We start from the raw sequence: 16,721 nt of genomic DNA on the forward strand, positions 1-16,721 counted from the left end.
TGCTCATACAAGGTTAAGAGATGTTTGAGTTCTGAATAAGCAGAGTGGAGAGACTTTGTTGAACATCTAGAGTATTCAGTAGAGACCCCAGATTGGTCACACCTCAAAGAGTAAGGCTGAGTCTGACTTGATGACTAATGGCTACTCTATACGTGCTCTAACAAATCTTAGAAGGAATCTGAAAAGAATGAAGTTGAACATTAAGTAATTTAATAACCTATTGAAACAAAATTTATCACTCTTTAAAGGAAGACCATAAAATCCAGAAATTCAACAATATCATATTCATAGTGTCCATAATAAATGTGTGTGTGTTTACATACATACATACACATATGTATACATACACACAAACTACTAGACATACAAAGGAGGAGAAAAATCATCAATAGAAAAAGACAGGAATGACAGAGATGAGATTAGTTGGCAAAGACTTTAAAATATCTCAAATATGGTAAGTACGCTCAAGGACTTAAAAGGAAAAATCATAAAACTACAGATCTAAGAATCCCAATAAATCACAAGCAGGATTACAAACAAAACCACACCACGGTATATTGTAGTCAAATCACCAAGTTCTAGTGATACAGAAAAAAATCTTAAAAGCATTAAGAGGAAGAAGAAAAATTTTTATATAGGGAAGCAAAGAAAAAAAAATGACTGCTGACTTATCATCAGAAGGTAAGCAAACTAGAAAACAGTGGAATGATATATTTAAAGGGCTGAAAGGAAAAAAAAAATCAACCTAAAATTATTTTTAAAAACAAAAGCAAAATAATATTTCTAAATAAGCAAAGTGAGAAAATTTCCTGTCAGTATACCTATATTATAAGAAATCTTAAAATGATCTTCAGGCTGAAAGAAAATAATACTGAGTGAAAACTCAGTTCTGCACAACAGAAAGAAGTAGTAGTAGGAAATGGCAAATATTTATGTCTAAAAATATATGGAAATCAAACTCTACATTTCCAAGTAATGCTTAGATCAAAGAATAAATCACAAGAGAATTTATAAAGTGTTCTTAATTGAATGATAATGAAAATACAGCATATCAAATTTTGTGGGATGCAATGCTTACATGAAAATTTATGGTTATAAATGCTTATATTAGAAAAGAAGGAAGGTGTAAAGTTTATGGCATAAGCCTCCCTCTTAAGAAGCTGCAAAAAATGAGCAACTTAAATCCAAAGCAAGAAGGAAAAACTGATAAAAAGTGAAATCAATGAATATAAAACACAAAAGCAACAAAGAAAAATCAGTGAAACCAAAGCTGGTTCTTTGAAAAGATTAAGTTGATAAATATCCAGCTAGATTGATCAGGAAAAAAATTACCAATAACAGGGAAGAAAAGCATCACTGTAGATATTATAGGCATTAATAGAATAATCAGGGAATAGTATGAGCAATTTCATGCCAGTAAGTTCAATAACTTAGATGGACTAAGTGCTTGAAAGACACAAATTACCAAAACTGACAGAAGAAGAAATAGAAAACTTGAAAAACCTTATGTCAATTAGATAAATTAATAATTAAAAACTCCCTATAGGAAACTCCAAGCCAAAATGGCTTCACTGATTAATTTTATTGAAACTTAAGTAGTAAACATTACAATCTTATACAAACTCCTTCAAAAAATAGAGGAGGGAACACTTCTTGACTCATTTTATGAGGTCAGCATTAGCTTGATTTTAAAATCAGATAAAGACATTACAGGAAAATAGATCAATATCTCTTTTGACTGTAGATGCAAAATATCCCTAATGAAATAGCAAACAGAATCTAGCAAAACATATTACAAAATGCATCATGACCAAAGGGGTTTATGCCAGAAAGCAAGGTTGATTTTAACATTTAAAACCAATCAAAGAAAAAAGGAGAAACAGCATATGATAATTTCCAGAGATACCAAAAATCTATTTGACAAAATTCGAACCTACTCATGATAAAAATTCACAACAAACCCAGAATAGACAGAAACTTCTTCAATCTGATAAAGGACATTTATAAAAAGTATACAGCTAACATTACATTTAACAATGAAAGACTGAATGCTTTCTCTGTAAGATTAGGAAGAAGGTAAGGATGTCCATTCACACAGCTTATAATTAATGTTATACTGGAATTCATAGCCAGTGCAGTAAGATAAGAAAAATAATAAAAGGAATCCAGATTAAAAATAAATCAAACTGCTTTATTTGCAGTTGACATGATAATATACATAGAAAATCCTAAGGACTTTGCTATGAGGAAGATACTAAAACTCCTAAGTGAATTTAACAAGGTCAAAGTATATAAGGTCACCACATAAAAATCAACTGTATTTTTATATACTATCATCCAAACAATTTATGAATGCTATATACTAGCTTCCATAAACATGAAATACATAGAGATAAATTTTTTAAACTCTATAAAACATAGCTGAGAGAAATTACCAGTACATAAATACACAGAGAAATAATACCTTATACATTGATTAGGAGATTCAGTGTTGTGTTAATTCTCCACCAATAGATCCATGGATGCAATGAAATCCTTATCAAAATGCTGCTCTTTTTTTTTTTTAAGAGATTGACAAGCTGATTCTCAAATTTAGAATTGTCAAAACAATATTGAGAAATAACAAAGTTGAAAAATTTACTGGATTTTAAGAATTACTCTAAACTACAATAATAGTGTCGTATTGGGTCATGGTGTTGACATAGGTAGGTAGATAGATGATAGACAGATATCCTAAGTGCTCTCTGTGTGTATGTAAGTGTATATACAACATGTAGGATTCATATAGATAGTCTCTTATCTATTCAAGGATAGTTTTGGGTTTTTTTTCTATTAAAGGATTATAGAATCTTTTCAACAAATGGTTCAGGAACTAGATATCCTATAGAAAATAATGAATCTGGACCCTTACCTGGACCAATACACAAAGCTTGACTTGAATTGGATTATAGATCTAAAAGTAAAAACACTAAAACTTTTTGATATTTTAGAAACATGAATAAATCTTTATGAATTCATGTTAAGCAAATATTTCTTAGGACATAAGAAGAACTATCTATAAAAGGGAGGTTTGAAAAATTGGGCTTCATCAAAATTAGAATCTTTTGCTGCTCAAAAGACACCTTTAGGAAAATGAAAGGCCAGCTACAGATTGGGAGCTATAAGTATTTCCAATACATACAGTCTGACAGTCTTATATGAACAGGAAGGTAGCCAATTAAATATGAGCAAAAGATTTAAAAAGACACTTCATTAAAGGAAGTCATAATCCCTTGGGAAGCATAGGAAGCATTATGAAAACATGTTCCACATCAGGAATTGGAAAACTATGGCCCATGGACCAAATCTGGCCTATTGTCTGTTTTTGTAGACAAAGTTTTATTGAAACATCATTACACCCATTCATTTATGACTGCTCTCATGCTATAACAGGAGAGTTGAGTAGTTGTTAACGAGACCCTGTGGCCACAAAACAAATATTTCCTGTCTGCCTCCTTACAGAAAAATTTGCTATCCCCTGGTCTAAAGGAATCAAATTCCAGGGAAGACTAAGCTCTTCCTAGGTGAGCAAACACCAGTGGAGAAGTTTGGCCTAATTTAATGTAATTTTCCCCAGGATAAAACTTATTTTTCTTGGAATTATAATTTTTTACAGTTGGATGTTATTTTTTAAATCATAGTTAATTCATTTTTATTACTAAGCTAACAAATTCTATTAAAGGCAAAATTATACAAGTTTTTCTTTAAGTTTTGGTAACTTAAGGTGTAATATTAGAAAGTTCTATCTTATTCTGAGGAACAAACTACACTTCAAGGTTAAAACAGTGATGTAGAGAGAACAAAACAAACAAAACAACAACAAAACAGTGATGTAGATTCATGATGTTGACCAGAAGTTAGTACGAAGAGAAATTGTACTGAAAACCACTTGGTTTAAACAGCCTGTACTTATTTCCATCAGTAAGTTAAGTTGTGACTGCAAACAAGTAAGGATGAGGATTGAAGGCATGTGCTGCCTTTCTGAGGACTGACGAGTCTCACTGCCCAGGTGGTATCCACTCATGGATGTATTTGCCCTGATCTTCACTAGAAGTAGGGGCTCCTATTTCCAGTGCAGATCAGGGCATGTGTTGGTCTTTGATCAGTTCAACACACTGCAGAGAGATGTAGGGAGTAAATCTTAGTGGCCTGGCAGGCCAGGCTTATATGCTAACTGAGGAGTCTAGACATTCTGGGTTTGCCTCACATTCTTATTAGTTTGTTGTTGCATCAGCTGTGTTCTGATTGGTTACACTCTAAGATATAAGCCATTACATCATTGGTTATATAAATTGTTTACATAAAACGTTTTGTGTTTGAGGTACAACAGGTGTCAATCTCCTTTGAATGAGCCATATACTTATCTGTAACATGTTTACAACCATAGTTAGTTTTTAGAAAGACATTTTTTCAAGCAAGAAAACATTTTTGATGGAAAAGATTGGTTACCATTTTTAAGCATAGCAAACAGATTTTACTCCTGTTAAAATGTAGAATAAGGTATCCTTTACAGAAAATTCATTTCACTTATTACAAAGCCCCTGTATTATTTAGTTTACTTAAATTAAATCTGATATTACTATTTTTTCTATGTTAGGATAATTTAATGTCACATATGAACATAAAAATGATTTTTGTAAATTTAGTTTCAGTATTTGTACTAGAAGTACAATAACATTAACTCCATAAACTTTTATTTTTCTCTATTTCCATGAGCTAATAATCAGTTTGACAACCCAGCAAAGTGGCATGTTATAGGGAAATTTTCTGACTGGAGCAAAATTTAATGAAACAATGTTTAAGGTCATCTTTGATTTCCGCATGCTTACTTCCACATCATACTTCTTCAAGTCCTATCTACTTTAAAATCAACCTTGAGTCCATCCTCTTATCTTCATCTCTTCTTTATCTCCCACCCCATTTCCAGTCCAGGCCATTTTCATCTTTTATTCATTGTTTTAGTCACAGTAAGCTCTAGAGTAACACATTAACCTTCTAATCTCAGTAATTTTGCACAGCAAAGGTTTACTGTGGCTTACGTAAAGTCCAGTGTGGTTTGAGCTGTGATCCTCTTCCATCTTGTAGCTATAATATCTGCACAGTGGCTTTGAAGTTGGTCAGATGGACTAGAAATGACTTTATCACTTTTGCTCACAGCCTGTTGGTCAGAGCTAGTCACATGGCTCCAACTTAAGTGCAGTGAAGGCTGGGAAATGTAGGACAGCACATGAAATATTTAGAGATCACAATTATCTGTACCACATTTAGGTTATTATAGTTGCATCCTAATTGGTTTCCTTATTTACTCTCATGTTCCACTACAATGCTTTCTTTACCTAGTAGCTAGAGTGCTTGGAAAAAAAAAATTTTGTTACTATCTCGCCAATAACTTCCTTTTTGCATAAAATCCAACACTTTGCCCTCACCTGTGCAACTACTGCATGATATGGTCCTTGCCTTCTTCATTAATTTCATGATTGGCAGTTAGTATTGTTATAACTGTGAATAGTGTATTTTGAATAGGCATTTTAAATTTTGTCCATAGTTATGAAAATGTGATTTAAAATAGTGTCACATTTACAAAATCACAATAATAACTATAAACTGAATAATAATACCAAGAGAAGTCCTAATTTATATGGCAGTCTCTGCAGTCACATTGTAGGTAATTAGAATCTGAAAAAAAAAAAAGCCTTTTGAGAACATTGACATAAAATCTGTTATAATGAATAAATTCTGTATAGTAGAGTTACAATAATTCTGTTTCTCTGACAACAAATGATCTCAGCATAAATGTTTTCTTTGGCTGAAGTTTATATGAAAGATATTTCATTATGGTTAAATGTGTAAAAATTAATAAAGTTTATTTTTTAGAGCAGTTTTAGGTTTACAACAAAATTGAGTGGAAAATACAGAGTTCCTGTATGTCCCCTGTCCCTACACAGATATTACTTCCCCCACTATCAACATACTGCACAAAGGTAGTGAATTTGTAACAATCTATAAACCTACAGTGACACATCATTATCACTCAAAGTCCATAGTTTACATTAGGTAGGGTTCACTTTCAGCATTGTGCATTCTATGGGTTTTGACAATAAATGCAATTTTTAGACAAGTTTTTCATGAAGTTTGTGTTTTGCCATTAAGTAGTTACTTCCCTTCAGTTGTACTTTCAATTTCTTCTGTTAGGCCTTCTTCAGTTTCTTCCTTGGCAGTATGAAGCTCCTAATTAATTATCCCAAACACCACACACACACAAACTCTCTCTCTCTCTCTCTCTCTCTCTCTCTCTCTCTCTCTCTCTCTCTGTGTGTGTGTGTGTGTGTGTCTGTCTCTCTCTCCCTCTCCTTCCCCCCTCACTCTGATTGTTTTCTAGTTGGAGTGGTTGAAATATTTTCTTAAGGTAATTAATTTGTAATCTCACAAACTGTGGATTAGAGCAGTGCCCTTGCCAAAAGATAGAGGAGCTAATTAAGGTTCAACCCTTATTTTCAAATGTGCATGAAAGAAAGCCTGTATATAAATTCTTTCTCATCTCTGAGTTGTGAATCCTAGGAATAAAGTTTTTTAACAAGTTGTTTATCTTAATAAACATCTCAGGATTTATATATTTGATATGTTTATTGCAATGTAGCAGAGCATTCATATTTTTGATAATTTTTGACATTAAAAAATTGATTCCTGTTCTAGCAAATGAAAATTACATTTAGTAAAATTGAGTACTCTATGGTTTGTTACATGGATTTAGATCTAGCACAGTTCAAATGGCTTGTCTTATACTTGACATCTACTTACATATAAAAGGCTCATGTAACAGTTTTTACATGGTGTTAGTATTGTCATTCTTGTTTCTTTTCCTTTGCTGGCCTACTTCTGTTTCAGCCCTTGACCATTAATAAAGTATTAAATAGCAAGGAGATTATCCTACTACTGGGTACACAATATTGAATAAAAACAGGTGTTTGTGGGATAGAAAGATAAGGAAATCAAATCTTTGAGAAGTTGATATACCATTCTTCTTTCATATAATTAGATGTTTTATAAAGTAATTTGGGATTGTATGACAAGAGTCAAGGAAGCTATTAAGCAATCTCTGTGAAAACTTGATTGTCTTTGTGCTTTGACTAACTGTGTTTGTCTTGTTCACAGTAACTGTAGTACTGAATGGAAGTGGCTTGTAGACAGAGCAAGAGTTGGCAGCCGTTGGACGTGGCTTCAAGCCCAGATTTCAGAGCTAGAATACAAAATCCAACAACTAACGGATGTTCACAGGCAGATTCGTGCCTCCAAGGTATCGTGTGTGCTCTTCTGTTTAAAAAAATATTGTTAGTTTTAGTTTCTTCTCATCTCTCCACACAAAATAATTGTTATTAGGCTTTATAAAAATGTAGTTAATGTTAAGATTTCTGATATATTAATTCTGTAAGTTGAAACTATTTTTGTAACTTATCACAAACATTTTATCATATTGAGCAGTTAAGAATTTATTGGATTTCAGTTAATAGAAATGATAAACATTTTTCATAAACCTTTACTTTGTTGGAATTTATTTTAACATATGTGAGAAATTCTGAGTGTATCTTATTGGAATCTCTTTAGAGTTTTTTGTTGTTTTAAGAAAAATTATAAACACATAAAAATGTTCTAGAAAGCAATATAATGAATACCTGTGTACCCACCCTCAAATTTATCAAATATTAAATTTTTATTAATTTGGGTTTTGTTTTTAGAATAATAAAGCATTACCTTACAATTGAAGTACTTGTATAATCCTTCCTGATCCCATTCCCTTTCCCTATGCCACTGATACCAACATATTTTAAAAGATTTTAATTTTATATTGGTGTAAAGTTGACTAACAATGCTGTTAGTTTCAGGTATATAACAAAGTGATTCAGTTATATATATACATGTATCTATTCTTTTTCAAATTCTTTTCCCATTTAGGTTATTATAGAGTATTAAGTAGAGTTCCCTGTGCTATACAGTAGGTCCTTGTTGGTTATATATTTTAAATATAGCAGTGTGTACATGTCATTCCCAAACTCCCAATCTATTCCTCCCCCTCCCCTTCCCCCCTGGTAACCATAAGTTTGCTCTCTAAGTCTGTTTCTGTTTTGTAAATAGGTTTATTTGTATCTTTTTTTTTTTGTTAGATTCCTCATATAAGCGATATCATAGGATATTTGTCTTTCTCTGTCTGACTCACTTCACTTAGTATGGTAATCTCCAAGTCCATCCATGTTGCTGCAAATGGCATTATTTCATTCTTTTTAATGGCTGAGTAATATTCCATCATATATATGTTCCACATCTTTATCCATTGCTCTGTTGGTGGACATTTTGGTTGCTTCCATGTCTTGACCATTGTAAACAGTGCTGCAATGAACACTGGGGTGCATGTGTACTTTTGGATTATGGTTTTCTCCAGATATATGCCCAGGAGTGCGATTGCTGGATCATATAGTAGTTCTATTTTTAGTTTTTTAAGAAACCTCCATGCTGTTCCGTGAAGTTTATGTTTGTTCTTATTGCCATTTTGTTGTTTTGGATTTGTTTTTGCAGGTGTTTTTTCTTCCCTTCATCTTTTTTTCTCTTCTCTTGTGATTTAATGACTAACTTTAGTGTTGTGTTTGGATTCGTTTTTCTTTTTTCTGAGTGTATCTATTGTAGATTTTCAGTTTGCAATTCCCATGAGATTTTGATATAGCAATCTGTATATAAACAAGATTGTTTTAACTTGCTGGTCTTTTAATTTCAAATGCATTTCCAATATCCTGCATTTGTGCTCTCCTCTTACAGTTGCTGGTTTTGATTTGTGTGCAGGTAATTTCCCACCTTTACTGTATGTTTGCCTTTATCGGTGAGCTTTTCCATTCGTAATTTTCTTGTTCCTAGTTGCAGCCTTTTCTTTTCCACTTAGAGAAATTCCTTTAGCATTTGTTGCAAAGCTGATCTGGTGGTGCTGAATTCTCTTAGCTTTTGCTTATCTGTAAAGTTTTTGATTTCTCCACTGAATCTGAATGAGAGCCTTGCTGGGTAGAGTATTCTTGGTTGTAGGTTCTTCCCTTCATCACTTTAAATATATCATTCTACTCCCTTCTGGCCTGCAGAGTTTCTGCTGAGAAATCAGCTGATAACCTTATGGGAGTTTCCTTGTAAGTTATTTGTTGCTTTTCCCTTGTTGCTTTTAATATTTTTTCTTTGTCTTTAATTTTTGTCAGTTTGATTATTATGTGTATCAGCATTTTCCTCCTTGGGACTCTCTGTGCTTCCTGGACTTGGGTGACGCTTTCCTTTCCCATGTTAGGGAAGTCCTCTTTTCTTTTCACTCTTTTTTTCTTTATTCTGTTCTGCAGCTGTGATTTCCACCATTCTGTCTTCCAGTTCACTTATCTGCTCTTCCATCTCAGTTATTCTGCTATTGATTCCTTCTAGTGTATTTTTCATGTCATTGATTGTATTGTTCATCTCTGTTTGTTTGTTCTTTAGTTCTTCTAGGTCTTTGTTAAACATTTCTTGTATCTTCTCGATCTTTGCTTCCATCCTTTTTCCAAGATCCTGGATCGTCTTCATTATCATTATTCTGGACTTTTTTTCCAGAAGGTTGCTTATCTCCACTTCATTCAGTTGTTTTCTCTGGGGTTTTATGTTGTTCCTTCATCTGAGACATAATCCTCTGCCGTCTCATTTTGTGTAACTTTCTGTGATTGCGGTTTCCATTCTTCAGGCTGCAGGTTTGTAGTTCTTGCTTCTGCTGCCTGCCCCCTGGTGGATGAGGCTGTCTAAGAAGCTTGTGCAAGCTTCCTGATGGGAGAGACTGGTAGCTGCCCACTGGTGGGTGGAGCTGGGTCTTGTCCCTCTGGTGGGCAGGGCTGTGTCAGGGGCTGTGTTTATTGGGCAGCTGTTTACTCAGGAAAACTTTAAACATCCTGTCTGCTGATGGGTGGAGCTGTGTTCCCCTCCTGTTGGTTGTTTGGTCTGAGGCATCCCAGAACTGGAGGTTCCAGGCTGTTGGGTGGGTCCTGGTCTTGGTGAGAAAATTGTGGCCTCCAGAAGGGCTCATGCCAATGAGTACTCCCCAAAACTGCTGCTGCCAGCATCCTTATCACTGCAGTGAGCCACAGCTGCCCCCCACCTCTGCAGGAGACCCTCCAATACTAGCAGGTAAGTCTGGCCCAGTCTCTTATGAAGTCACCGCTTTTTTCCCCTGGGTCCTAGTGTGCTTGAGGCCCTGTGTGCACCCTCCAAGAGTAGAGTTTCTGTTTCCCCCAGTCCTGTGGCATTTCTATGATCAAACCCTGCTGGCATTCAAAGCCAGATTCTCTGGGGGATCCTCCTCCCATTGCCAGACCGCTAGGCTGGGGAGCTAGATGTGGGGCTCAGAACTTTCACTCCTGTGGGAGAACTTCAGTGGTATAATTATTTTCCTATTTGTGGGTAGCCCACCTGGTGTGTATGGGATTTGATTTTATCATGATTGCTCCCCTCCTACTGTTTCCTTGTGCCTTCTTCTTTGTCTTTGGGTGTAGGGTATCTTTTTTGATAGGTTCCAGCATTTTTTTGTTAGTGGTTGTTCAGCAGTTAATTGTGATTTTGGTGTTTCCATAAGAAGGGGTGAGCTCAGATCGTTCTACTCAGCCATCTTGTCTTCTCCTCCTCCCTGACTCCAACATATATTGATAGGTACTGTTTTTATGAATATTTATTGGTCCATAGGTATTTATCTGTATCTATAAATAAAATTTGTTTTTCATGCTTTTAAAGTCTATATAAGTTATATTTATACTACAAACTCTTTTGCAACTTGCTTGTTTTTGCTCAGCATAATTTTTATACATATTTATACTTCCTGTATGACATTTAATTGTATGAATGGAATGGAATTTTATAAATACAATGGATGTTTATCTCTTCTCCTATTTTCTATTAATAGACATGTACATTGTTTCAGTCTTTATGCCAGTAAAAACAATACATCAGTGACTGTCTTTCATGTGTTTTTTGGTGAACCTATGGAGAGCTTTTCTTGGGTATATGCCTAAAAGTGGAAATACTTGATCTTAGGCATGGCTGTATATGCTTTCCTATACCACTTATGTGATTGGGTAATCAATATTCCCACTGGCAGTGCGTGAGAGCTCCTGGTTTTCCACATCCTTGTGAACTTTTTGAATTTTTTGGTCTCATAACTTTTACAGTGTAATAAGAGTGAAATATTATTACTGTTTTAATTGTTCCCAAATATAATGAGATTGGGCCTCAGTGTAATTGACCATCAAAGTTTGTTGTTTTATTTTTTAGATTCCACATATAAGTGATATCAAACAGTATTTGTCTTTCTCTGTGTGACTTATTTCACTTAGTCTAACATCCTCCAAGTCCATCCGTGTTTTTGCAAGTGGCAAAATTTTATTCTGTTTTATGGATAAGTAGTATTCCATTGTGTGTTTGTGTATGTATGTGTGTGTGTGTGTATCTCACATCTTCTTTATCCATTCATCTGTTGATGGACACTTAGTTTGCTTCCATTCTTGGCAATTGTAAACAATGCTGCTATGAACATTGGGGTGTATGTATCTTTTTGAATTAATTTTTTTTTCAGATATATATGCAGGAGTGGAATTCCTGGGTCATATGGTAGTTCTATTTTTAGTTTTTTGAGAAACCTTCATAATGTTTTCTACAGTGCCTGCACCAAAAATACGTACATATACATTCCCACCAAAAATGTACGAGGGTTCCCTTTTCTCCACATCCTTGCCAACATTTATTATTTGTGTTCTTTTTTTTTTTTTTGCAGTACGCGGGCCTCTCACTGTTGTGGCCTCTCCCACTGCGGAGCACAGGCTCCGGACGTGCAGGCTCAGTGGCCATGGCTTATGGGCCCAGCCGCTCCACGGCATGTGGGATCTTCCCAGACTGGGGCACGAACCCGCGTCTCCTGCATCGGCAGGCAGACTCTAAACCACTGCGCCACCAGGGAAGCCCTATTTGTGTTCTTTTTGATGATGGCCATTCAGACAGGTGTGAGGTGATATCTCATTGTGGTTTTAATTTACACTCTCTGATGATTAACTGTGTTGAACATTTCTTCATGTGCCTATTGGCCACATGTAAGTCTTCTTTGGAAAATTTTCTCTTTAGGTCTTCTGCCCATTTTTTGATTGGGTTGTTTGGGGTTTTTTGCTGTTGAGTTGTATGAGCTGTTTATAAATTTTGGATATTAACCCCTTACTGGTCATATCATTTGCAAATATTTTCTCCCATTCAGTCGGTTGTCTTTTCATTTTGTTGATGGTTTCCTTTGCTGTACAAAAGAATGTAAGTTTAATTAGGTCCTATTTGTTTATTTTTGCTTTTATTTCCTTTGCTTTTGGAGACAGATCCAAAAAAATATTGCTACAATTTATTTCAAAGGGTGTTTTGCCTATGTTTTCTTCTAGGAGTTTTATGGTTTCCAGTCTTACATTTAAGTCTTTAATCCATTTTGAGTTTATTTTTGTATATGATGTTAGAGAATTTTCTAATATCATTCTTTTACATGTAGCTGTCTAGTTTTCCCAGTACCACTTACTAAAGAGCCTGTCTTTTCTCCACTGTATATTTTTGCCTCCTTTTTTATAGATTAATTGACCATAACTGCATGTATTTATTTGTGGGCTCTCTATTCTATTCCATTGATCTATGTGTCTATTTTTGTGCCAGTACCATACTGTTTTGATTACTGTAGCTTTGTAGTATAGTCTGAAGTGAGGGAGTGTCATTAATCTAGCTCTGTTACTCTTTTTCAAGATTGTTTTGGCTATTTCAAGATTATTTTGGCTATTGTATTTGGCTATTTGTATTTCCATACAAATTTTAAAAGTTTTCATTCTAGTTCTGTGAAAAATGCCCTTGGTATTGTATTTCGATAGGGATTGCATTGAATCTGTAGATTGTCCTGGATAGTATGGTCATTTTAACAATATTAATTCTTCTTCTTTTCTTTTCTTTCTTTTTTTTTTTTTTTTTTTTTTGGCTGCACTGCATGGCATGCAGGATCTTAGTTCCCTGACCAGGGATTGAACCTGTGTCGCCTGCAGTGGGAGTGCAGATTCTTAATCTTAACCACTGGACTGCCAGAGAAGTCCCAAAATATTAATTCTTCTAATCCATAAACACCATATATCTTTCCATCTGTTTGTATTGTCTTCAGTTTCTTTCATCAGCATCTTATACTTTTCCAAGTACACCTCTTTTAACTCCTTAGGTAAATGTATTCCTAGGTATTTTATTCTTTTTGATGTGATTGTAATTGGGATTGATTCCTTGATTTCTTTTTCTGCTAGTTTGTTGTTAGTCTATAGAAATGGAACAGATTTCTGTATATTAATTTTGTATCCTGCAACTTTACTGAATTCATTGATGAGCTCTGGTAGTTTTTTCATGGTATCTATAGGATTTTCTTAGTATCATGTCAACTGCAAACAGTGATAGTTTTACGCTTCCTTTCCAGTTTGGATTCCTTTTATTTCTTTTTCTTTCCTGCTTGTTATGGCTAGGACTTCCATACCATGCTGAATAAAAGTGGCAAGAGTGGGTGTCTTTGTCTTGCTCCTGATCTTAGAGGAAATGCTTTCAGCTTTTCACCACTGAGTGTGATGGGTTTGTCATATATGGCCTTTATTATGTTCAGGTATGTTCCCTCTATGCCCACTTTCTAGAGAGTATCATAAATGGATGTTGAATTTTGTTAAAAGCTTCTTCTGCATCTATTGAGATGACATTTGGTTTTTATTCTTCAATTTGTTATTGTGGTGTATCACATTGATTGATTTGCATATGTTGAAAGTCCTTGCAAAAATCTTGAGAAAAATCACACTTGATCATGGTATATGATCCTTTTAATGTATCCTTGGAGTTGGTTTCCTAATATTTTGTTGAGGATTTTGGTATCTATGTTCATTAGTGATATTGGCCTGTAATTTTCTTTTTTGTGTGATATCTTTGTCTGGTTTTGGTATCAGGGTGATGCTGGCCTTGTAGAAAGAGTTTAAAAATGTTCCTTTCTCTACAATTTTTTGGAATTGTTTGAGAAGAATAGATGTTGACTCTTTTGTAAATGTTTGGTTGAATTCAGCTGTAAAGCCATCTGGTCTTGGACTTTTGCTTGTTGGGCACTTTTTTCTTTTCTTTTTAATTACTGATTCAGTATCATTACTGGTTATTGGTCTGTTCATATTTTCTGTTTCTTCCTGGTTCAGTTTTGGGAGATTGTACCTTTCTAAGAAGTTTTTTCATTTCTTCTAGGTTGTCCACTATATTTGTATATAGTTGTTTATTGTAGTCTCTTACAATTGTTTGTGTTTATGTACTCTTGGTTATAACTTCTCCTTTTTCATTTCTGATTTTCCTGATTTGGGCCCTCTTTTTTTCTTGATGAGCATGGTTAACAGTTTATCAATTTTATCTTTTCAAATAACCATCTCTTAGTTTCATTGATCTTTTCTATTTTTGTTTTTGTATATATTTCATTTATGTCTGCCCTGCTCTTTGTGATTTCTTTCCTTCTACTAAGTTTAGGTTTTCTTTATTCTTTTCTTAGCTCTTTCAGGTGTGAGGTTAGGTAGTTTATTGGAAATTTTTCTTGTTTCATTAGGTAAGCTTGTATAGCTATGAACTTGTCTCTTAGAACTGCTTTTGCTGCATCCCTTAGATTTTGGATCATTGTATTTTTATTTTCATTTGTCTCCAGGTATTTTTTTGATTTCCTCTTTGATTTCTTCAGTGATCCAGTGGTTGTTTAGTATCCTATTGTTTAGCTTCCATGTGTTTGTGTTTTTTTTTCTTGTAATTGATTTCTAGTCTTATTGCATTGTGGTTGGGAAAGATGCTTCGTATGATTTCAATTTTGTTAAATTTACCACGGCTTGTTTTGTGGCCTAGCATGTTATCTATCCTGGAGAATGTTCCATGTGCACTTGAAAATAATGTGTATTCTGTTGCTTTTGGATGGAATGTTCTGTCTGTCTATCTATCTATCTATATTAAGTTTCTCTGGTGTAATATGTCATTTAAGGCTAGTGTTTCCTTATTGATTTTCTGTCTTGATGATTCGTCCACTTATATAAGTGGGATGTTAAAGTGTCCTACTATTATTGTGTTACTGTTGAGGTCTCCCTTTATGTTTGTTAGTATTTGCTTTATGTATTTAGTGCTACTATTTTGGGTGCATATATATTTATAATTGTTATATCTTCTTCTTGGATTGATCCCTTGATCATTATGTAATGTCCTTCTTTGTCTCTTGTAACAGTCTTTATTTTAAAGTCGACTTTGTCTGATATAAGTATTCCTACCCCAGCTTTTTTTGATGTCCAGTTGTATAGAATAATTTTTTCTATGCCCTCACTTTCAGTATGTGTGTGTCTTTAGATCTGAAGTGAGTGTCTTTTAGACAGCATATATACAGGTCTTCTTTTTGTATCCATTCAGCCACTCTGTGTCTTTTAGTTGGCCTTATAACTTATTTTCAGCTCATATTTAAGTATTACTTTGAGTGCATAGCATGTATTTAATTCTCTCATTGTTCTGTTTTTAATATGTTTTAATTTCCAATGTGATTACCTTTTTAACCTGAGTTATTTAATAATACATCTTTATGTTCCTGAACTTATGAATCTTTTTTTTTTTTTTTTTTGGTATTTTGTCATTTAAGTTCATTGTAATCTGTGAACTGATTACCTTGTATGGATTTCATTCTTCATGACAAACTACTAATCAAATTTTGTAAGTGCTCAATGTGTGGTAGAAATAATGTATATTCTTTATTTGTTGATTATAGAATTCTGTATTAAACTGGTTGACTTTGTTGTATACATCTGCTATATCTTCATATATCTAGATCTTTCAATTCTAATATATATATTTGATATATATTTATTAATATTTGTCATCATTTTGAATTTTTCAGTTTCTCCTAGTAATTCTGTCAGTTTTTGCTTCTTACACTTTGAAATACTAATGCTATTTGGTAGATACAATTTTTTTTTTCTTCCAGGTGTTTGTTTTATAAGGTACATTTAGCTAGGATTTTTTTTTTTTTTTTTTGGGGTACGCAGGCCTCTCACTCTTGTGGCCTCTCCCTTTGTGGAGCACAGGCTCCAGACACACAGGCTCAGTGACCATGGCTCATAGGCCTAGCTGCTCCATGGTATGTGGGATCCTCCCGGACCGGGGCATGAACCCATTTCCCCTGCATTGGCAGGCAGAGTCTCAACCACTGCGCCACCAGGGAAGCCCTAGCTAGGTTTTTAAAATCCACTCTGAGTAGTTTTAATTTTCATTTTCTTTTATTTTCCTCTCTTTGTGTTTTGTTTTTCACTTGTCTTTCGTTGGATTGATGGAACTTGCTTTACTCGTTTCTTCTCTCTCTGCTCTTCTGAAAGCTATACATTATAGTCTTATTCTTTGTCATTACTCCTAGTTTGTAACATACTTCCTTAAGAGCAAATAATTCTAACAATGACTAAAAGTACTCAGTACTTTTATATGCTTTTTTTCTTAAGGTATGGATCTTAATGCTATTTAACTATGCATTATATATATCTGCTTCAATCTAGTTACTTATTTTACAGTCAGTAATTAATTACATTTCTAACAGATTTCATTAAAAATATGCTCACTGTTTTTTTGTA

At 34.1% G+C, this 16,721-nt stretch overlaps 1 protein-coding gene across 4 annotated transcripts in view; it reads left to right on the forward strand.

Moving 5' to 3' along the window:
* Nucleotides 1–16,721, forward strand: part of KANSL1L (KAT8 regulatory NSL complex subunit 1 like) — a 139,207-nt gene that overhangs the window by 37,750 nt on the left and 84,736 nt on the right. For all 4 annotated transcript variants that reach the window (XM_060152184.1, XM_060152187.1, XM_060152188.1 and 1 more), the window contains exon 3: nt 7,192–7,333. In XM_060152184.1, the coding sequence (XP_060008167.1) occupies nt 7,192–7,333 (142 nt within the window). The remainder of the gene's footprint in view (nt 1–7,191; nt 7,334–16,721) is intronic.

Source organism: Lagenorhynchus albirostris, chromosome 6, assembly GCF_949774975.1.
Source record: "Lagenorhynchus albirostris chromosome 6, mLagAlb1.1, whole genome shotgun sequence".
Classification (NCBI taxonomy): domain Eukaryota; kingdom Metazoa; phylum Chordata; class Mammalia; order Artiodactyla; family Delphinidae; genus Lagenorhynchus; species Lagenorhynchus albirostris.